General features: G+C 40.1%; 2 protein-coding genes across 4 annotated transcripts; both read right to left on the bottom strand.

Moving 5' to 3' along the window:
* Nucleotides 1-6,080: 6,080 nt before the first annotated feature.
* Nucleotides 6,081-14,347, bottom strand: LRRC66 (leucine rich repeat containing 66). The gene is made up of 4 exons (XM_075709349.1): nt 13,861-14,347; nt 11,275-11,444; nt 10,387-10,717; nt 6,081-8,957 (listed from the first exon to the last, which is right to left on the bottom strand). Exons 1-4 carry the CDS (start codon nt 14,345-14,347, stop codon nt 6,253-6,255), a joined length of 3,693 nt encoding a protein of 1,230 aa, XP_075565464.1. The 3' UTR covers nt 6,081-6,252.
* Nucleotides 14,348-14,841: 494 nt separating this feature from the next.
* SGCB (sarcoglycan beta) lies at nt 14,842-23,227 on the bottom strand. 3 transcript variants are annotated; one of them, XM_075709449.1, is made up of 6 exons: nt 23,198-23,227; nt 20,762-20,971; nt 20,231-20,416; nt 19,927-20,118; nt 18,617-18,748; nt 14,842-17,748 (listed from the first exon to the last, which is right to left on the bottom strand). In XM_075709449.1, the coding sequence occupies exons 1-6, from the start codon at nt 23,219-23,221 to the stop codon at nt 17,545-17,547; spliced, it is 948 nt and encodes a 315-aa protein (XP_075565564.1). In that variant the 5' UTR covers nt 23,222-23,227; the 3' UTR covers nt 14,842-17,544. The 3 variants fall into 3 exon arrangements, with proteins under 3 accessions (XP_075565564.1, XP_075565566.1, XP_075565565.1); XM_075709450.1 differs by lacking the exon at nt 14,842-17,748 and adding an exon at nt 18,366-18,425; XM_075709451.1 differs by lacking the exon at nt 20,762-20,971 and having other exon boundaries at nt 23,198-23,221.
* Between the last annotated feature and the right edge of the window lie 233 nt (nt 23,228-23,460).

Below are 23,460 nucleotides of genomic sequence, written 5' to 3'. Positions count from 1 at the left end.
TGGGGGCCACCCAGCTGGAAAGCAGCTTGGCAGAAAAGGAACTGAGGTTCCTGGTGGACACCAAGTCGAACACGAGACAGCAACATGCCCTTGCCACAAAGAAGGCTAATGGTACCCTGGTCTGCGTGAGACAAAGTATTGCCAGCAGGTTGAGGGAGATGATCCTTCCCCTCTGCTCAGCCCTGGTAAGACTACACCTGGAGTACTGTGTCCTCTTCTGGGCTCCCCAGTACCAGAGACACCTGACATATTGGAGAGAGTCCAGCAAAGGGCCATGAAGATGATGAAGGCACTGGAGCGTCTCGCCTATAGGAAAGGCTGAGAGAGCTGGGACTGTTTAGCCTATAGAAGAGAAGATGCTGGGGGGGGGGGGAATCTTATGAATGTATATAAATATCTGAAGGGAGGGTGTAAAGAAGATAGAGCCAGACACTCTTCAGCAGTGCCCAGTGACAGGACCAGAGGCAGTGGGCACAAACTGAAACAGGAGGTTGTGTCTGAACATCAGGAAACACTTTTTGACTGTGAGGGTGACCAAGCACTGGCACAGGTTGCCCAGGTAGGTTGTGGAGTCTCCATCCTTGGAGATATTTAAAAGCCATCTGGACATGGTCCTGGGCAACTGGCTCTAGGTGGCCCTGCTTGAGCAGGAGGGTTGGACCAGATGACCTCCAGACGTCACTTCCAACCTCAGTCTTTCTGTGATTCTGTGATTTCTAAAAGCATACACTAAAGAAAATTCTCTTAAGTTACTCAAATGTAATGCTGGAAGAGAAGACCAGTCTAGTAATATTTAAATGTGATATTTTGATCTAAGGGTCTGTTCGTGACCTTAAACACTTGTGTTTTTCTTACTTTTTAGAAGAGTTTTTCAATTATTTGTCTTGTAATGAGCTGTTGCGTTGATCTTTTTAAAGCAAAAGTGATAGTATCTAAGCAGAGCAGTAGAAAAGCTGCTAGCAATAAGACATGAAAATTGCAGCCTAAATGTCCATAATACATTCACAAATTTCATTTTTAAGGGAGCCATTAGTTAATGTTACTACTTTGTATTGCTTGCAGAGTTACAAATCTGTTTTTGAATAGGAAACAGACTTAAAAGCTGGCAAAGAGAATAAAGAACACATGTAAAAGATTTCACAAGAATTTTTTTTTATATTTTGCACTATTTGAGGTACCAGTCCTAAGGCTCTTGACTATTATTTAAAGTTGAATGTATTTACGTTACAATTAGAATATTGTAAAGTAGACCCCATTCTAGAGAAGCAGTTCTTCATTGTGTTCACATTGGTGAAGAAGGCTGGGATTGCCTTCCCCAATTCTTAGAATGTAGTCTGCTGCTTGTATTTATCAGAGGGGGTGAGTCACAGTCTTCTGTAGCACGAAAACTTTAATATTGCTATCCAAATAGTTTCTGATGTTAATCATATGTAGGTTAAATGTGAGTGTCATTTCTTTGTATTCAAGGGTTATTTTCCAGCCCAGTTATCGGTGTACTCTGGAAAGATTGAAAAGCCTTGTACCTACAGCAAACAACTTGATAATTATCAAAGTATCATAAATACGTGTTTGAAAATGAGAGCTTTGCTTCATTTTGATTACTGTATCTGAAGTTCTCAATCTACCCTTAAGACTTTGGTACTTTTTTCATATACTGATTCATTGCATGAGGGATATTATGTCCTGTCAACCCCGGAGCTCAGCATGCTGTTGCCCTGCAAGAAGGGTGTGCTCAGACTATTACCAACATCCTCTTGGCTGCCTCCTCGTGCTTCATTTATGAATTCATACAGCATATGCTCAGCCACCTTTTTTATCGAGCCTATTCTGTGGCTTGGTCTGTTTACCCACTGTCAACTGTGATAGTAATGTAAGTCTTCCCTGAACATGAGTTTTGCTACCTGAAGTTACTGATGAAGCTAAAGAAGTTTCAACATCCCTGGAGGAGTTGCAGTTACACCTCTCTGCAACTGTAACTTCTATACAGAAGAAAAAAAATGTGTCTGTATAACGTACACTTATACCCCTATAACTGCAACTGGTTTTGTTCTAGTATAGGTGTTCTAGAAAATTCTGAGTGACCAAACCAGCTAAACTTGTGAAGTTTTCAATGTGAACAAGGTATAGTGGATTGATATCCTCTGAAATATAATGAATAGTGAGTGGATAAACTCTGAGAGGGAGTCAGTGGATGGGGGACTTTGTAGCTATTGTATATGGAAGGGCACGGAGAAATAAGATGGATAGAGAGGAGTAGAGTATGAAGAGTACTGCTTGGAAGCCACAGAAAATATAAAACGTTTTGGATTTAAGAGCAATTGCTAATGAAGTGAGGAACTAAAATGAAGGAGAAGCAGCTGAGTGTTTGGGTTTGAATGAACAAGCGATAATAAGAGTGTCTGGAGTGATCAGTAGCAATGGAAAGGTGCAAGATTAGGCAGGAATCTGAAGGTAAGTTTGAGACAGAACAACAATATTCTGACAGTAGAATGAAATACTCTGTCACATGTTAAAAATCCCTTGATGAAGGAACAAATTTATTTTTTCTGATGAGAACAGCAGATAACCTTTTTCTGTAATTTTATGGCATAAAGGGAGGCTTAGAAAATTCGCAGCTTCTCACAAGTACTGTCTTGTGAGACTGTCTCGCTGCCTGCATCGCCACTGCAGCATTCCCATTGTCAGAAAAAAGATGAGAAAATAATTTTCCAATATATATTTTGAAAGCCTGCTGAACTGTAGCAGAAGCAAATGACAAAACATTGCTGTGTATGAGACATCAATAGAGCCACTCAAGTGTCCTTTTGATCCATGAAATTGGCTTGCTTATGTAGTTAGATTTCTTGTTAGCAGCTGGTACAGCCAAAAGGTGACAGACCTTGGAGAGGTCTGTCAACACAGTGTTTGAAGACTGTTGCGTCAAGAGAGGCTTTGGAAGGTACCCAATTTATCGTTGTAAGTCCGGTCGCGTTCAGTGCACTGAACTATCACTATTACGGATTCACAAATAACATAGGCACCTTTCGTCTAGTCGTGCTGCATGAACTATCATGGCCACACTTAAAGCATCTGGTCGCGTTCAATGACCACTATCACGGCTAGACCAATAAATCAAAGCAATTTACTAAAGCAACAGACACACAGGTTCTTTGGATTACCGGTGATAAATTCACTGACTGCAAGGCACATGCAAATACCAAAGCTTTGGACATTACAGATGCATCAAAAGACATAAAAGTGACTCTATAGAGGTTTCTAAGTTTCCCAGGGAGGTGCTTGGTATAACCAAGTGTTAGATTCTTACCCAAAGGCGTCCCCATGGGGGGGAAGAGAGGCTCAGCCCGTCAGCTGATCCCAGAGGTCAGAGGTAGTACACGATGGTATCTTCCCTAACATCCCCTCTCTCTTTAGGCTAATTTATGTTATTTTTTACCTTTCAGGTGGAGCTTGAGGGACTCTAGTCATACATACTTTGTTACAATTGGTGTAAAGTTTTCTCACTTCGTTTTAAAGGTATAGGCTCAGAAAAACTCAGAGCGCAGGCTCAGTGAGGAGCGGTCTCACCTTGGAGGTGGGTAGGTTTTGGGATGGAGGTGTGTTTTGGTATTATAATGGCATTATAATGAGTAAAGGTTACTAAAGGACAGCATTTTGTCAACCTCATGCTAGTTTGTTGCCTCCGGGTATCACTTATGCAGCTTATCAGTGCCATGGTGCCCCTCCAAGTTCCCTTATCACAGGGCTTGGCCGTGATGTCTCCACACCACTCCACCCCCTGGGCAGTTCCTCTTCGAATCAGCACACCAGGCTCCCCTGGGTTGCAACATCCAAGATTACAGGCTTAGGGAACTTCCTGTGGGATCAATTCCAGCTGCATACCACCCACGTTGCTTCTTCAAATGCTGTGCCTTTCTTGAAATTGTAAATCTAAGTCTATTGTCCAAGTCACCTCCAGCAATTACTCCACAAAGACTCATATGCACCATACAGAGCAAGTCTGCACTTTTTTATGTATTCCATTTTTAAAGTTGCTTTGACCACAAGTAACTTCTGTGTATAATGAGCTTTACTGAAAGCTGTTATGGGTGCGAAGAAAAGCGCTGGTGGTGAGGAAATGCTGTTCTGTTTTGTGCTTCTAGTAGCTACGTAGCTGTTCTATGAGGAATCACACTCAAATTACACAGTTCTTTCCTTCTAGACAGCCTCTAAAAACACAACTGGTTTTTATCTCACACACTGTTCTCTGAGAGCAGCAGCCTTAAATTCAGTAGAAGCCAAGGCATTACATGAGTATTGAGACTGTGGGGATTAGGAGAGAAAAATTGCAGTAGAACAGGGTATAACATTTATAGACACACAATTGAGGAAGGAGTTGTATTGGGAAACACTTTATTGTAAAGTTACTGTATTTTTAACATTTCTGGGAATGCTGTGATTTTTGCAGATTTGAGTGTTTTGTCATTTACTACTTGTCTAACTCAGACTGTGTGAACAATTCTGGACAGTTAAATGTGTAAAATTTTTTCCTGTGTTTGGAAAACAGAAAACAAAATCAGACCCTTAAACTCATGAATAATTTAATGACAATTATCGATTTCTTCAGAAAATTATTTCATCCTTGGTTCCTGAGCAGACTCCTACTGAAGGAATGAAGCCAGTATCTGCTCTTAAAAAAATTTCTTAGTTATCCGTTTAGATATCACTGAGTACTGGAGCAAAACAGAAATCTTCCAAGAACTAATTGGAAAGCAAGAAGATCTGCATGAATGACAGCAGATTCATTGCTTAGAATTGAATTACAGATGTTATTGAGTGCAGTTATTTGCAGATACTGTGGTGACCTAAATCTAATCCATGCAACACCTCCCTGAAACTGCCATATAATCTGTTCTGAGTTATGTTAGAGATTTTGAGAAAATCAGCCAGAAAAAAAACCCAAAACAAACCAATAGGAGATCTAAGCATAGGTGACTTGGCTCAGTAAATATATAACTGATAATTGTGATGCTGGATGTGTAAAACAATTATTTAAAAGGAACTCAAGGCACTAAAGAAAATAATTTTCAAAAGATCAAATAATATGAGTACTGGTCTCCTTCAATTGCTTTTATGCCTCTTAAGTTTTTTGCAATACTTTCTGTTTTTTAGTTCCAAGTACGTGACGCTAACAATAATTATTAGCTTCTGTCAGCATCTCTTTGTTCTTTCCTAGCTTACTCTTTAAAGATAGTTTCAAAGATGTACTGTGCCATTGGACTTGCTCCTCATCTGATGGAACTGAAGTGCGTTCCTTCTGTTTGGAGTTTTTAGTGAATTAATTTTGTCTTCATAACAGAGTTTTCCTGGAGTTGCTGGCCAGCCTTCTGCATTTTCTGGGAACCTGGTCCTGTTGCCCTTCGTGAGGACATTCCCCTTCAAGGACTACATCAATGATACTGTGTATGTTAAGAGGGCCTTGGGCCATATTCAGAGAAAATTTTGTCTTACATTTGCTATCTTTTGGCTTAGAAAAAGTTACTGTATATCAAGCTATTGGTATTCTAATACGGCAGTTTTGAGCTGCTCTTGATTTGGCCCTCTCCGTAAAATTCTGAAGTGGGTATAGGATCCTTTTTTATAGGGAATTATGGCTTAGTAATAGTAGGATGTCTTTTTTTAAATTACCCTGCCCATGTCATTACATCTGCAAACTACAGGTGATCTCCATAGATCTCCATAACTGATTTCTCTGCAAGGTTTGAATTCTCTTCTGTTTCTTTGAGAAAGAAGGGTTTCATTACTCTGTCTTGCCAAGGTAAAAAGTAATTTTGAAAATGTAATTGAATACTGCTTGGACTTTACCTATCTTTGCAAAACTGTGGGAATTCAGATGCTTAATCCACAAATTTGGTTCAAAAAGCAGAAGAGGGTAATATGTACTATTTCACTGTATAGGGTGAGTTCCACATGATAACACAGTAATAGTAATAATGTAATGATAATTTCAGCATTACATTTATTTTAGACAAAGAGAAACAAACCAGTGCATATCAGAGGCAAATTCTAAGGGAAACATATCTTAGCACCAACAATAATAAGAAATTAAATATATATTATTATTATTACTCAACAAAAGCTGATGACACCCAAACCAAAACCAACCCATGGTATTTAACAGTTATTAAAAGCTACACACTTCATTTTAAGACACAATCATTTTTGCACCTACTATATGACATAAACACTGGGAGCTTAGTATTACACTTTTGTGTCTCAACTATTGAAGTTTGTTCTCCTGCTTTGCAAAACATTAACAAATCCATCAAACGCTCTTTTCTTCTTAACAAAAACCTGGCCCTTTCCTAAATTGGTCTGACTCTTTTGACTGAAGTTTTCACTTGAATTTTGGAGGTCAACAACTGTTGTAGGATTGTTCTCCAGTCCTGCCAAAGTAGTGTCCTCTTCCGCCTTGCTGGAATCAGTGCTTTCGGAAATTTTATTTCCTGTAGTCTTTTGTGGGAATGAACATAAACTGTATCGTGTGCTTTCACTGAAGAAGTCTTGTGGGACTGAGAAGGAATATGCATCCTTGTCACTCTGATCCAGTTGGAAATGATCCTCTGTGTTGAAGACTGATGGTGTTTTCCCAGAGGAGTGAAGATGCAGCAAATCTGCCGTAAGATTGCAAGACTGTGTTTCTTCGGGGAGGCTACAGTTGATGGTATCCTGTAATTCTGTGTATTCATCACAGTCTTTCTCATTAAAACCTCTTTGCATTTTATCTGCACAAGCCTTAGTTGTGTTCAGCTGCGTCCCCTGTGGTAGCAAGTTGTCTTTCTCTGTAATAACTGTAAAATGTTTTTCAGCTGTGTGTTCAGGCAGAGATTGAAGAGATGATTCGCTGCTGGAATGCGGTAGCGATGTTCTAATAATTTCATTCAAATCAATATCAATGGGAGCAAAAATAAAATCATTGTCCTCAGATGTACTCATGTTTCTTCTTAAGGCAGTGTCCCCTTCACCATGATTCTTCTCGGAGGAGTTGCTACCTATGTGCTCGTCTGCACTTCCATCTGGTGCATTTTCTTTTTGTTCAGTGGGACTGAAGCTGAGGGAATGCTGTGGTTCGATGGGAAACCGATACAGCTGCAGTTCAGCCTCTTCAGGAGTATTTTCTGCATCTGTGTCATACGTGGGAGAATGTTTTAATGAAAGTAACGTATAGCCAAAATCTGTACTTTGATTGTGGAGAGAATCAGAAATAGAGTTTTGTGCTGTTGACTCTGCATTAGGAAAATAATCAAACGTATCAGGAACTTCTTGACTTGAAGAACTAACTGTGTCTGAATCTGTCATGCTTGCATGGTCACCAAATTTATCAGCGTAAGGTGATGCTGTTTCAGGCGTGATGGTACCTGATCCATAGTTAATAGTGGGGTCAAAATACGCATTGTTCTCATCTTCATTTTTCCCAATATGCTGAAGTTCAGCAGCAATGTTTGGAGACTCTGGCAGCGTTGCGAACTTCTCAGTTCCGCTGTTCTTATCGGCTTCCTCTAGTGACGACTGACAGACTGGCAGGTTGTCACTGACATCGGGTTGTTCCAGTTCAAAGTCTGCTAAAGAACTACAGTCACTCATTGTGAATGGAGTCCCTTCATCTGAAGAACTATCAACACATATATCTGCTGAAGCATCTTTTTTATTTGTACACTCCGTTTTACAGTCATACTCTGTAAGAGGAGAGTTTTCTATTGCTTGGTAGGCACTTAAATTCTCAATATTTGTATCTCTCTTGCAGCTACTGGGTAAAATAAAATCTCCCACATCACTGGTTGTATTTATGTTGCTGTTTAGACCAAGTTGTTCATCGCAGCTTTGCCTTCCAGGCAGAAATTTTGTAGTGCTCATGGGTTCATTATGTGAAATGATATCTTTTCTTTCGGGAGAATCTGGTGTAGCCTTCGCGATTTCAGACTGCAGCAGACCAGAGTTGTTGCTTACCTTGCTGTTCCTAGAATCTTGTTCAACTGTATGTGTTTGTATTGTGGAAAACGGAAAGCCAGTTTCTCCCGTGAAGGATAAATCCGAATCCGAAGAGTCAGTGTGATTTGAGTAAGAGTCAGCATTCGATCTCCTGGCTACGGGAGGGAACCTGCTCTTCTCTGAGTCTTTATTTGTGTATTTTGAATGTTTCCGTAATGAAATGTTACTACTCATTAATTTTCTTGGCTTTACTTCATTGCTGTTATTGTAATCTGTCCCTACTGAAAATAGTCCATTATCATCAACACTTACGTTTCTATCATTGCCGATACTAGTTTTGATGCCTGAAAACACTGTTGTTTTCTTCACATTAATCTCATTATTGCTTTGTTTCTGGTACTCTTCTTCAGTATTTGGTGCATGTACACTGCTACCAATGACATTTTCATGTGAAGTAGAAGTTTCTGTAGGAAAAACGCATGTGTTTCTTGAAGAATTCTCATCACAAATGAACAAATTATGCTGCGTATTTGTTGGTTTGCTTGCAGAGCACTCTCTGCTCAAGGTTTCATCTGAAAAAGCTTGATTAGAATAAGTATGTTCTGAACCTGAATTTTTGTTCTTGCACATGAGTCTCCACAGGCTCACAAGGTAGGGTCTAGCAAAAGCACCCAGACAAAAAGCACAAACAAACGTAATGAGCACCGAGAGGCAGACAGCTAATGTAAGGTCCTGCTCTGTTCTTCCTTGTCTAAAAACAGTGTTAGTGTCCCGGGCTTTTCTAACCAGAGATGTTGATACCCTTTCTTTCACCTGTATGTTGTAGATGAGATATTTCTTCTTTGTTGTATTAAAAATACACAAATATAACCCTCCAGCAGTTTTCTCAGCATTGTGTATCACTAAGTTATTCATTTTATCCAGTGTCATATGAGGAAGACTGTTATCTTTTGAAATTCTGCCTTTAGGTGTCCACCAAGAGACTCCATTACCTGAAATAAAAAAAAATACAAACTAAATCTTTCTTAAAAGTATAGGATACTTGGTTTGCAGGGTCAAGTTATTTCTATAAGAACATACTCTGATCTATCCTTGACAGTTTTAACTACTTATTATAAAATCAGTTTTCTTTTTATCTATCTGTAGTAATTTTACATGGTACCAAGTATCTGTTAAACCATCATATATTTCCCCCCACATTTAAAACACAGTATGTATGGGGTCTTAATAGCAGACTTTGCAAGAAAAATGGTGTGGCTGAGGGAGGAGGTCACTGAAATTATCTAGGTATGTTCTGGGTCATACTAGAAACACCTGCTGATCTCCCTCGTGGAAGACCATGTGTATAGCCAGCCGTTCTCCAGCGTTGCCATTGCCACCACATGCAGTTATGAGATAAAACTTCACTAGTTAACTGTTGATGTTTCAACCACTGTGATTTTCCTGTAGTTACTGCTTTGGCTGCAGCAAAAAGGTTTGAAAACCAAGGATATTTGTATCTACCGAGCAATTGTTCCAAACTTAAGCCTAGTGGAGGCCATGGCTGGTTGTTGGCTTTTGGAATATGTTTCAAGGTCGTATGTATACCTTTGCCTTTGGATCTGCTCGTGTTCCCAGCTGAGTTCTGGTGCAATCCAGTGTGTTGAATTTAATCCCATGACCAGAGTTTCCATGACTTTCCTTGTTAATAGACAAATCAGGTGGCATTTCTGATAGACCCTACATATTTTCATTTGGGGATAAAGTGTTCCAAAGGGAAAGCCTTACCACCTCGCAGCGCTATTAGTCCATTAGAGTTAAACCATTTTGCCTTATGGCACATGACAAATACACCTTCTACTCTAAGTTTGGTCTTAGTTTTCCTTCTGCGTGGGAAGTCTTAGTTCTGTAGATTTTGTCACTTGGACTTGAAGTGCTCTGTATTAATTGTAAATGCTGAATTCATTTCCTAAGCAAACTGTGCTACGGTAGCTATACTTTTTTAGAAGAAATATAAATCCTTTCCCTTGCAAATAAACTTTGATTTCATTTTGTTATAACCGAATACTGGAAACACTATTATGTCCTCAGTTTTCTATGTGCCCTGGAAGTGCCACCCCACTATTTAGTCCTTTGTTTGCATTCCAAAATTAACTGATAAATTTGCAATGTACTACTTATTGAAATGTATTTGTGTGTAATTTGGCATCGCTTATTAGTTTAATGTAAGGAAGGAGATGAAGAGTCTTTTTAAGAAACATGACTTTCAAACATTCTAACCAGTATCCTACTTTCTAATGAAATAATTTGCACATTTAAGTTGTTGTTCAGTTATTTTTAAACAGTATCTTCAGAAATCTGCTTTTAAAACCAGATTTCTTTGATCGTTCTGCATGCATTTGGATTTTAGCAGCATATGGAGACCGTCCCTGGTTTACATACCTCTTGTGTTGTCCACGTCACAGTTTAGCACCAATGTCTTCCCTGCTGGGATTACAGCCCTCTTGAGCAAAACGCTGTTGCTGCAGTTTAAATGGAAACTTGAAAGATACAGCAGAGGTTTCTGTGAGTTGTTGGCAGATTTCTTGTATGAAATACTCCATTTTTTCTTCGTGGAGTCAAAAAGAAAATTAAATAAATGTTTGAAAGCATTTAGTCTGCAGTTAAAGATCCAGGCGTTATTTGACAAACCCACTTCAAGCTGAAAGAAGTTCATACTGATTAATATCTGTGGTAAAGGGGTTGTCAGAGCATTTTCACGGAGATCCACGACCTGTTTGGAAATAATTCAGAATTCGTTTGATAAGCCTTACAATGGAATCCTAATTGCAATATCAACAATAACATTTATTTAGTATACAAGCACTTCTGCAGTTACTGGAAAATGCATCTGGTTAGGATGTCAAGAATATTGTTCTAAGCTTTTTAATTTAAATGAAAAACTTAAATTGTGGTATACTTAGAATTGTCCCGTTGTAGACTACCTCTGTGCGAATGGGAAGCCGCAGGGCTCTTGCCATGGAAGATATGGGGTAGTAAAGGACGCGTGTCTGTTTAAGGCAGTTATAAATTGCTTTGTGGCATAGAAAAATGGTGAATTTATGGTTATATTTTGTCTATTTACAACTCTGTGTGTGTGTTTCTACATATGAAAAGCAAATCTATATTTTATAAAAATAATGATTATTTTCACCATTTGCTTTAGTTTTTATAATTGTATACTAATATAATAATCAAAGACCAATATAATCATGCTGAGTAGTTGATAATTAATATCTTTAATGGTGATTAACACAAAACATTGAAACAGTTGTAGTACTGCTTTACAACCTGTAATTTGTTGAGATCCCTGAAGGCGTCTGGATGAATTTTAGTTATCTTGTTGTTTTGCAAGTCGATGTCCTTCAGCTGTGAACAGTTTTGAAAATCATTCATACCAATCTGTCGTATGCCATTGGATGACAAACGGACAGTTTGTAAAGATTGCAGCAGGCCTAGTCCTAGGAAGAACAAAACTATTTTACATTTCATGTTCTTGTTTTCCCGCTTGCGTCAAGTGGCTTTTTAAAATTCTTTGCAACAAAATTCCTTCCATTCCTATCTACTACAACAAGTGGCTGCAGGCTTTGAGTTATTATGCCTTTCCTATTCAGTGGTTGTGCCATTCTAAAAGTCATGTAGCATCAACAGCAGGCACGTTAATACATTCACAATCAATGCATGTTTTAAAAATTCATGTCTCCATAAAAGCAGTAACATTCCTTTGTGCTATCAAAATTATTCTGACTGCGATCTCTGTACTTTGAGCACACTTCTCTGGAGAGCTGGAGGTAGGAAAGGAGGAGTGTGAAAAGGGTGGAATATACTCAGTTTATAAAATCCAAATATATTAATTGTAAATAAAAGATGGAGATGCAAAAGGTGATACAATATCTCCTATTGATTGCCATCCACAAGTTCATGGGAGTTTTTCATATGTGGAATTATTTGAACCATGTTCATAGGATGTAAACCTGATGGAAAACAAAAACATGTTGTTGCTTATGCCTGTCTGCCTGTGAATTAGCAAGCATGACAGTATGTTCTTCAGCATATCCTAGTTACAACAGCATCTGCCTTGCACAAGTAGCCCTTTTGAATGCTGGAGATGATACCTCATTTTTCCTAGGTGCTGTGCAGGCAGCCCCCAAAGCTTCAGCCTGCAAGTTCCAGTGGGAAGGCAGGCACTTGAACACTCAGCATCACCACAGTTTGTAACACCTCGAAAGTGGCACTCAAAGTGATTTTTGATTACAAAGCATTGTTGAGAAGCTCCTAGTTCTCCTTAAAAATTCTGCCCTTTGTGTCATCTGGTTTATTGGAAATCTCTTATATTCCAGTTTGCTGTTCTGTTTGCTGAGTAATTGATCTTTGGGTTTATTGTGAAAAGCAGAGAGAATGATTCATTCCTGCTGTAAAACTAGAGGTAGCTGATTGATAGGAAAGGCATTCAGAACTTCTGGCAGTTCATAAATTCTTCCTTGCACCTGCACGAAGAATTGTAGTTCGGATGCTTCCATGAAGCTAAATTTGTGCCAAAAATTTACGCTGGTATGGCAACAGCCTAACACCGGGGATCGCGGTTGCGAGGAGGGTTTCGCTGTGGCCAAACCCCTCTGCTTTAGAACTTCAGGTTGTGTTTTCTTACCAGAGCTTAAAACCAAGAATGTTAGTGAAGTATTTTGGAGAAGGCAAATAAAGTTCTGAGCATGTATTTAAATTAACCTGGGATTTAAGTATAACTTGAAGTGTGGTGGTACGATGCACAGCAATCTGACCGCTAACGGCTAAAAATTGAGTCTCTTATAGAAAAGGGTTGATCTGTTTGACATACTGAGGCATCCTACAATGTGTAGTTATATTTATCTATCAAAAAAATCAAATCTGCATCAATGTATTTTATAATGTAAGCTTTTCTATACTGTCTATATGGGAACCTTACAGATACTACAAAACAATTAAGCAAAATGGTTTCCTGCATGCCAGAGAATTATTTAGCATCAAAAAGGACAAAAATAGAACTTTGAGGACCCTGCGTAGGTGCAAAATTATTTCCTTTGTCTGACTTTGTGAGATAAGTGGGTTTTTGGTTTGCTCCCCCCAGTATTTTCAAAATCTGGAGCTAAGGAATCTGATGATGTTATTGGAGTTCAGTTAAATTCAGCAAACAATATATAGGATAGTGTTGCTCATACTGCTGCTTCTGCTTCATTTAAACACTGTTGGGACAACGTGAAGCATCTGTTTACGAGGATAGAGGCTGTCATAAAGGCTACAATGCCTAGCATAGTTCAGTGACTAGCAAACACTTCCTAAAAGTCTATCGAAACCTTACAGCCCTCTCTTGTTACTAGGTGGTGCCACTTTGGTTGGGTGTCAGGTGGCATACAGCAACATTGTTTTGACTGAACAAAATGTATTTTTCTGTCTTGGTGAAATACTGAAGTTGGAGCAAGTTTTATTTAAAAGAGTACTGACTTTCTTCTGAATAGTAGTATGAAATTCATTATCCATAATTTCCTTGATGTTAAGGGTCATGAGTGGGTTGTGGAGGCTGGTGTTTTTCCAAAGATCCCTACTTCCCTTTCTATACAACAAGGAAAAATACTGCTTGGGCTCTCAGAGCTACTCTCAGTTTGGTTATATTTGACTGACATTAAGGCATTACGATTGCAAAGACTGTATAAAAAAGCCAACCTAATCCGAAACAACCCGTTTGCTTCAGGCTCTGTATTTGCATGCAGGTGGAACTTGCCCTCACCTCGAGCATCACTAAACGAGATTGTCGCATTCTGAATTCAGCAAGATGTACCGAATCATATCCCAAACCAACTGACCCCTTGGGAGCGAGGTCCTTAAAGATTTTGAAATGCTTACCTCTTGGAACTGTATTAAGATTATTTCTTTCAACTGACAGTACTTTCAAAGCAGGCAGGAGACGACAGCATTTTCCATACTTTTTAGAGCCATGCGCAGGTGTAGGTATGTCCAGCGTGAGGGTGTGGATGGCGTTATCATTGAGGTTCAGAGTTTCTAAAACGGGTAGATTTCTAAAAGTAGCTAAGGAGAGTTCAGAAATCAGGTTGTTGCTAAGATTCAGGTGTTTTAGCATCCATTCTTCGTTTCTTCCGTCAAAAGTTTTAATATTATTGCCACTAAAATCAGCTGTTGTTGCTGTTTGTGATACATCTTCTGGAATAGCAGATATTCCGGTAAAAGAACAATTCAGTGAGAACTCCCCATCCCACCGGCAGTCTGAACGGTGACGTGTATCAAGAAGAATCCGCTGTGACTTGGTTCCCACTGATCCAGGAAGATTAAAGTAAAGGACCACAGCTATGACACTCAAGTGAAGGTTATCCATAGTATCTATATGTAAAACGTAAAATTATGGTAAGTGCAGCATAACAGGAGTTAAATAGAAAACGGAAATACTTTGACGTTAAAAAAAAATCAACACCAAATAGCCAAACGTTGCCAATGTTTTGCCTTAAACATACAGTTTTGGACTCTTAGGCATGTTTCAAAAAGAACATTCATAAACTGGTAACTTTCCCCCTCCCTCCACCTCTCCCAAAAGACAATACGAACCTTTTTGTTCTTTTCCGGCCCTTCGGTCGAGAAACACAGCTTCTCAGGAACTCGTGAACTAACAACAGTGGGGACTTTTGAACTCTGCTTCAGGTATTGTACACAATTACCACTGAGCAAAGTCTACCAGATACAATCCATGACGAATAGTTGTGGAATGATTTTCATACTTAGTTAATAAAATGCTAGTTTCCCTTTCAATAACGCAACAATGTATTTTTAATGAAAAACTATATTCTTATACAAATAACACTTCTGAGCCACAGCTGCATCTTAGAATTTATTGTTTCATTTCAAAACGGAAGATTAGAAATTCAATTGTCTTTCACCTATTGAAACAACCACCAGCTTTACATATGCTGAGAACATGTAAGTTGTTTCAATGTACCCAGTACAGTATTTTACACAGAGGCATGTAGAATGTACTTTAAAAATGCACAGAATCTTAAGCGCATCTGTGGGATTGAAATAAATAATGTGCCACACAATGTTTTAAATACATACAGAAAAATGTACCTTAGGCAGTTAGAAGATAAAACAACAAATAAATGCACAACACAAGGCATGTGTGGTGCCAACATTTCTCAAACTGTGTAGTGAAGGCAACAAAATGTATTAACAATACAAAAATAGTGGCTAACAAATTGAGAATTTATTTCATTTGGTATTTGTATGATCAGTTTTGCTACGTTCTGATGAAAAAGCCACACCTCAAAACAAATTCTCCAGACCATGATTTAAGAGTACCTTTGTGACAAATCTTTCAGCTATGTTGCATACAGTATTTTAAAAAGAACTCTTAATAATTACAAGAGTCCAGTACTAGCGCGTAGGCATGTCAGTATTAACCAGAGAAGAGCTTTAATATGCTCTTCATGTCTAATCTACTTGACTGAGGCAGTATTCGTCATTTTCAAGATCTATTTCAGCTTTGGGGATACTGCTGCTTATATTTTTTTGTGTGTGTGTGTGTGTATTTATGTATATAAAAATAAAGTGACAAACTTCCATTAGCATGAGAGTGAAAATTCTAAAAATGTTACAGTTTAATTCCTCCTCTTAATTGTAACATGTTAATTGAGGCACTACTTAGCAGCAAAGATGTGTGCATGTTTTCAACAAAATGTGTGTTGAAGTGGTTAATAAATATTAACTCTAGTAAAACTATGAAGTTCATGAAGGTAGAATGCAAAATGTTAGTACTTGCCCATAATCTTTAATGTGAGCAATTCAATGGCTTTTGCTACTTTTTATCCTGTTTATTCCGTTTTTGTTAGAACAGCTCCACTGCTGTCTGCCCCCCAAAATCCCAACAACTAGAGAGCCTCGAAGTCTGGCTCTGCCTTTGAGTAACGAGGGAAACGTGACCCCTCTGACCTCCCGTGTGGCGTAATACCTGACCTAACAATCCCCCTCTAGAAATCACTTCCACCCATACACACCCTGCATGAGGACTTACTGACTGGTAGTAAATACAGCAGTGGGGACCTTAGGTAGGAAGTTCTTGTTGCAGCAGGAGCTGATTCGTATTTTGTGGAAGTTCTATGTACTCTGAGAGCTATAAAACAAGGGTAGATAGTTTATCTTCCTTTAACAAATGACCAATTCTGAAGTTAACGTGTAACATTTGCACAACTTTTAGGAAGAGAAGTGTGTGCTTATCTAGACAAACTTGTCAAAAAGGTACTTGCAAAGTCACCTTTGTGGCCTCCATTATTAAGGTTACTTGATGCTACTGCAGAACAGAACTATTTTAAACTGAAGAAATACATGGGGCAGGGAAAGGAGGAATCTTATAATGAGCTGGTCTATTTTTAATACAGAACACCTTACCTCTGCAAAAGCAGTTACAAGGGTATAATAGTTTCTAAGGCCCCACTTCACCACAGACACAGTTTCACTGCTGACAAATTCAGATACACACATATTTACTCTGCTGTCATAGGATCCAATACCATCACATTTAGAATTATAGACCAGCAGTTTAACTTTAGAATTTAATTCTGAGTCTCTCAGAAATGCATCAGTACTGACATTTATGACAAAAAAGAGATCTGATCTCAGACACTGCTGCAACAGTCATGCTTTAGATTATTACCTGTTGAATAATGGATTCATACACCATTCACATTAAAGCACCCAGGAAAACACTTTTTTTTGGGTAGTAAGCAAGTTATAAGTACATCTTTAAAAACACACTTCTAATATAAACATGTTTTATAAATACTTTACATAAATTAAGCAACTGTAGAATGCCTAAACTGCACAGATAGAAAGGGAGCTCAAGCAACACTTCAATAATTGCAAGACTCTTTCAAAACTGAAGTTACATTTCCAAACTCAATACTGCTTTGCAAATATTATTTACGCTAGTGTGGTTTTTTTTAACTACATGAGAATATATGGCAGAAATAATGCAGTATTTTAAACTGAATCTGTCATTACCCGTCTCTTAGTACACATATGGTAAACCACGCAATTTTGGGGGAAATCATTCTATCAGCCTTTGGCAAGAAATGAAGAGAGGACAAAATTCTGCCACTTCAGCCATCCTAGGCAAATGCGCTTCCAACAACAAATCGACATTCCTGTTGAAGTACTTCAGATCACAGCTGTGTTCTCAGCAGCCCTCAAGGTCTTGGGATGTAGGACAAAAACCTCTTCTAAAGGCAACTGAAGGCAGTCAGGATTGTTGCTAGGATCATGTTCTTTAAATATATTCTACTGATCCCAATTCAGGAAGGTACTTCAGTATGCATGTAGACTGAAAGCTGACTAAATCAGTGCTGCTATTACGGCTAACAGGATGATGACATAATACTGCTGAATGTAACGCCCTTTCCTTAAAAATATTATGTAATAAATGTTAGTATAAACTGCTGTAAAAACAAAAATCCTGGAAGGCATGCAATTACTTCATACAAATATATGTAAACACAAAAGAGAACTCTGCTGGTAGTGGTTTGTGTTTTAGTGCGTGGCTCCGCACGGATTGACAGAAGTCTGACAACCCATGTTATAACCTGTCACCTGAACCTTGAACAGAGTCCCATCCGCACACATGCAGAGCTTGAAACGCAGCCAGTTGCCATTATTAAATTGTTCCCCGTAAGAAGAACTTGGCAGTCGCGATGGGCTGACCATCACAGTTCCATTCAGAATGATGCTGTTTTCCTATTAAGAGGGAGAAAAAAAAGTACAACTTCTGATTTAAACAAGGCAGGTTGGTTTTTGAAAAGGGCAAGCTGGTTTAATGAATAAATGACATCTTTAGGATGGTTGTAGAAATCAACAGAATAAAAAAAGTACATATGACAAGGTTTCATTTTTTAATTAAATTTAGGAATAATGCCCATGAATTTCTCAATTATAGTCAGCAATGTACTTTGCTATTCCAGTGGTAGATCGATATTGAGGAAGACAGCAGTAGTGTGGCTTTTCACTTTACGGACCTATTAGCAAATGCAGTAAGTCTAAAAATATGGACGTGAAATAGGAATCAGTGTTTGAATTCATACATGAAATTCATTCACACATGAAATAAAAGTGCATATATCTCTATTTTTTTACCTTCCTTTAACCGTTTCCATCATTCCATATGCCCTGCAATCTTAACAAACTCCAAAAATCTTAAATGAATGCTGGCGTGTCTTACTGCGGCAGCACAGAAGGTAGTGCTCGTAACTGTACACTCTGCTCCTCTGTCAAAGGTTGCTGACCCCAGTAAAGCCTCCAGAAGAGAAGATGAATTCCCTTTGGTATTTGTTTCAGTGCAGAGGCCGATAGCTTAGCTTTAACTGCATTGTGGGTTTTTAGCGTCTTAACAGTAGTAAATCATTGTTACCTGAAAACTATCGAACAACTAATGAACAGCAAAGTAATAAACCACCTTTTAAAATCCTACTAAATACACTGACTGCAACTAACCTTTTATGCATGACTACTTTATATAAAATGTGAAACCACATAAAGCTACATCAGTTTATTATCAGCCTGAATTTGAAACTAAGCTGTTCAAAAAATGCTGATTTGAAATACTTACTGCTTTAAGTTCCATGTTACCCCCCATTCGAAACTCAATGGTCTTGCCTGTGATGAAAACACCTTCATTTCCACGGACAATAGCACGGCCATCGACCTTTATGTTTAGATCACTGGTTGCATTGCTGGTAATCTAAGAACATAAACAAAAAAAGTCTAATACAGATCAACGAAAATGTGTCACTTGGATTTGTCTGAGTAACTTTAATTACCTTAAAAATATTGCCACACAATTTAAGAAAAAATTTCAATGTACTTGTTGCCCTTCTGCCATTATGCCTACGAAGCTTCTGTCCATTTGTTATTTTCCACATTCACATTTAAAAAACAAGGGTTACTTCATTTTGGAAGGTAAGTAAAATAGTTCATTTTTGTGATAAAAATAATGATTTGTACGACAATTTTACGGGATACACTGTTAACACTCGTAGCAAATATAGGCTTCCTGTTAGGACTGATTATGCAAACTTACTCCTCTGTTTTCATTTAATCTGTTCCTTCTACGTATTTATAGGTTTGGGTTTTTTTTTTCTGGAACATCTAATTGTTAGCCTTGCAGAGGACACATGAAGAGTCCTTAACATGATTTCTCAGTGCTTCCTAAGGCACACTCAACCCTCTATAAAACCACTGATACTACTCTACTAATGTTCTACAAAAGAACTATGCACTCTATCTGTAAACCCTTTATTATGAGTGATGATATGCAAGAAACAAGTTTTAGTATGACATTACGGTCAACATTTTAAATGTACACATACTGACATTTAGGTTTTTTAGTTTTCTGATAAATAAAGCATATTTAACATAGAAACCAAACTAAGAACTTGTTTAACCTAGAAGCCATGAACTGACACAACTCCTATAACGCTGTGATTGTTCTCTATGCTTTTACTCAGACTTCTGAAATTCTGATTGTATTAACATTTACCTCCAATAGAAGGAAAATGATACATGAAGATCTGGTAATTATTTTTGTAAGATCTTAGTAAAAACAGAGAAGTTTTTCAGAGAAATTTTATTTCTGAAACAGTTATCCATGCACAAATGGATAAATGCTTAATAAAAAGACACACAGGCCTAGTTGGCATGGTATTCCTGATACTACACTCATTTAATGATGTCAATTTTCATTTCTGTTCTAATTTTTAGGGTGATTTACATTTTCAGAGCTGCATTTTTAGCTACATTTAGTCAAATTTCTAAATATGCTTCAAAGATCGAATTAGTAAACTTTTTTCCTTATTCTAAACTAAGGTGATTCTGTAATGAGCTTTTACAAGAAGCAAGAGGTAGTTAGAAGAGACATACCCTCTCTGTAGAGGCCTTTTGTACATTCAAGATTTTAACTCCATTTGGCAGATGAAACTCATGAGTTTCATAGTCTGTGCTGAACAAGGTATTTTGTGTCCGTGGGTCAACAAACTCCATGCCAATATCACTGGTAATAGAAGTTTTGTCTTTTTCCACACTAAGCTTGGTTGTTCCTTGCTGAAATACAATCTTCAGAAACAAAGTCATGAAGTTAATGATGTTTCAAATACAGTGTTTATTAATAATGTGAGTGTAATTCCACAGCGTTGCTCACAAACTTTCAATTCACGGTGTAACTTACAGGCTGATTATTTCCAGTGATCACCAAATCTTCATTACGTCTGCCTCCTACAGTGCTTTTATACAACGGATGTATAACTCCCATGTCAGAAACTTGCTTAAACCGCAACAAGCCACTCTCATGGAACTCCATACTGTCACAACCATTGGGACCGATTCGAATCACTGCCCAGATAACTAGCGTAATCTGAAAGAAAAACACACATTTTCAAAGATTACTTTGATCGTTTGAATCTTCCCACAACCAAGTACTGTATTAACTAGATGTTTTATTTGAAATAATTATTAGCGCTAGGTTCCTTGCTGGGACCATGATAACTGAAATAATCATGACTGAACTTATAAGATTCTTCCATCTAATCTTGCTCAGAGTACAAAAGAACAAAAAAAAAAAAAGGAGAAAAAAGCGAGAAATCTCCTCCACTACATTTTAACTCCTTCTCAGCCATACTGGAATAAGTTTTATTTCTCTAATAAACCATCAAAATGAAATACGTCCAAATGTTGCTTACAGCCTAAGTATTATACTCACAATCAGATTGATGACAGCCAAAATAAAAAGAAGAACAATCACACAAATGGCCAAGTTGCCTTTCCTGCCACGTAACCCTGTCTTATGGAGCCGGTCTTCATCAATTGGAATGTATCCCGCTTTAAAGTTACTGTTGTGCTCCTTATTAATGTTCCTGCGTTCCACAGCCTTCTCTCGCATAGACTTCTTCACCGGGCCATTAGAACTTTGCTACAATACAAAGCATGGATTAGCTGTTATAAGGCATGTAAATCCACCAAAATGACAAAACATGTATGTATGCAAAAAATATAAATTTGAATTGACTAGTGGAATATATTAGATATTATGTTCAATATATATTTCAGTCTGGCACTCTGTACTTAGAATACACATATACAACCAGCGTAATTTCTGCTAATGCAATGACTGAAATTAAAATCCAGATATTTTCAGGCAATATATGTTTTTATATCTCATTTTTATCATGGCAGATAGGAATTATTAATGACATTGTTGCAGTAAAAAAAAACCAGCTGTAAAGAACTTTATCAAGTTTTTACCTCTTGGGGATGATACAGGACATAACCTTGCAGGTCATTTACCAGTACACAAGATTTTAGTTCCCTCCATGCTAATGCGGGATAGACTCTCAATGAGTCTATCGAAAAGGAGTGTGGTGGATAGAGTTTTTAGGTTAGTTTGATAGCAAAGGGTTTGCATTCAATTTCTATTGCTTGCATGCAGCATTAAGAAAAATACTGTGAGGCTTCAAACCTGGCATGGGGAACCTGGCCAGCCTAGCTTTACCTGTATCATTTGAAGTTACTAGATTGCAAGGGATATCCCATCAATGTAACAAATTAACAGGTAGAGGAAACTCTTGTAGATATTAATAGAGAAAATAAACCTTTGACGTATTTTTGTAACTTTGTTCCTTGAATGGAACAGGTTGCTATTTCAGGGTTCAGTTCTTCAAAGAAGGGGCTTGATCTTTTTGACGGGATTAAGTCTGTTCATCTGAAATGAATCCTGAAGCTGCACCTTAAGCTTACTGCACTTGTACGTGTCTATACTGATGTAATGGGTAAAAATGTCTTGTTTTCTTCTGTTGCCAAAGAACAAGGAAATGGTGTTGAGGAAGGTGCTTGACCTGAACCAGTTCACGGAGGCTTCCTTGATGATGTTCTGGAAGCCACTCTAACCCTGCACAAACTCAGAACTGGCTAGGCAGGGAAATGGAGAGAAGAGGTCTGTGCACAAACTCAGAACTGGCTAGGCAGGGAAACGGAGAGAACAGGTCTGTGCTCTGGGGAAAAGGAAACAGAACTATCTTGTACAACGGGACAGTCGGTATCTTGTCCTGAGGATAGTGTGCTCTCGAAAGGACGTGACGCTAAGATAAAACTCCGATGTAGTTTTTTCACCTGATAAGGCAGCACAACAGAAGACAGCACCAGGACTGGGAGAACACGGCTGAAATGGTGATTGCTGGAACAAGCGCTGGAGCATCCATTCGGAAGTAGGCAGTGCTTCCTCCAGCACCCGAGACGAGGCTGGCACCGGACCCCTCCGGAATCTGGGGCTTCCTACCCACTGCTGCCACCGGCGCACAGGCACCGACACAGGCTCGCTCTGATTAAAAGCCCCGTGGAGGGGCAGGAGCTCCCGCAAGACGAGCCCTCGGCCCGCTGTCCTTTCCCCTCGGCTGGGTGACAGTGACACCCCTGCAGACAAATTTAGCTTTCACTCCCCTGCGAGACCTCGGATGCGGAGCCCGAATCTGAGCTTCAGTCTTATTTATACACTGCCGCTGGGCTACCACGCTCGGGCCGGCCTAACACGGCGACTGACGGCGCAGTCCTATAAATACCAGCAGCGCCGACCAGCTGCTTCCCGCGTCACCGATTAGCGGCAAGCGCCTATTGACGCAAGGCAGCGACATTCCCCTGCAGAAACGCCAGAACACTTTTATTTCGAAAACAGAAGGCGGTTTTCTTTGCCAGAGATTCTGCGTCTGCGGGCTGGGCGGCGCAAGGCCGGGCTGTAACGCGTCCCGCCCCGACCGCGGGCTGCGGCCGCCTCTCCCCCGCTGAGGCGGCGGCCCCCGCCCGGCAAAGGCCGTCCCTCCCGGACAGCGCCGGGCACCGGCCGGGAACGCCGGCCGAGCGCCGCTTCTCCCCTCCCCGGCTGGCGCAGGCGGTGGGGAGCCCGGGGGAGCGGGGCGGCCCGCCGCGGCCCCGCACGCCCCCGGGGGGGCTCCGGCACCAAACCGGCCTCGGCCACCGCCGCGAAAATGGCGCCCCCGCCCGAGCGCCCCCTCCACAAGCAGCGCCCCTCGGCCGGAGCGGCGGCTCGCCGCGGCCCCGCGGGCGGCGGGGCGGGCCTCGCTCTCCCCTCGCCCCGGCGGGGACGGCCCCGCCGCCTCCCCGCGCCTGCGTCTCGGCGGGGACAGACCTGCTCGGAGGCGGCCGCCGCCATCTTCCTCCGCCGCTGCTGCCGCCGCTGCGGCGGGGCCGGTGGGCGCCCCCTTGCGGCGCGGCGAGGGGGCGAGCCCGGTGCCGCTCGGCGGGGCGGGTCCTGGCCGCCGGGGCGGAAACGCCGTTACCTGGCGGCGCCACCTGGCGGCCGAGGGGGTGTCCGCGCCCCGCCGGGCCGGGCCGGGCGGCGGGGCCGCGGGCAGGCGGGGGCGGCCGCCGCGTTACCACAACGGAGGCGCG

This window comes from Pelecanus crispus, chromosome 4 (assembly GCF_030463565.1).
Source record: "Pelecanus crispus isolate bPelCri1 chromosome 4, bPelCri1.pri, whole genome shotgun sequence".
NCBI classification, from domain to species: Eukaryota; Metazoa; Chordata; class Aves; order Pelecaniformes; family Pelecanidae; genus Pelecanus; species Pelecanus crispus.
This window is presented reverse-complemented; position numbering and strand designations above follow the sequence as displayed.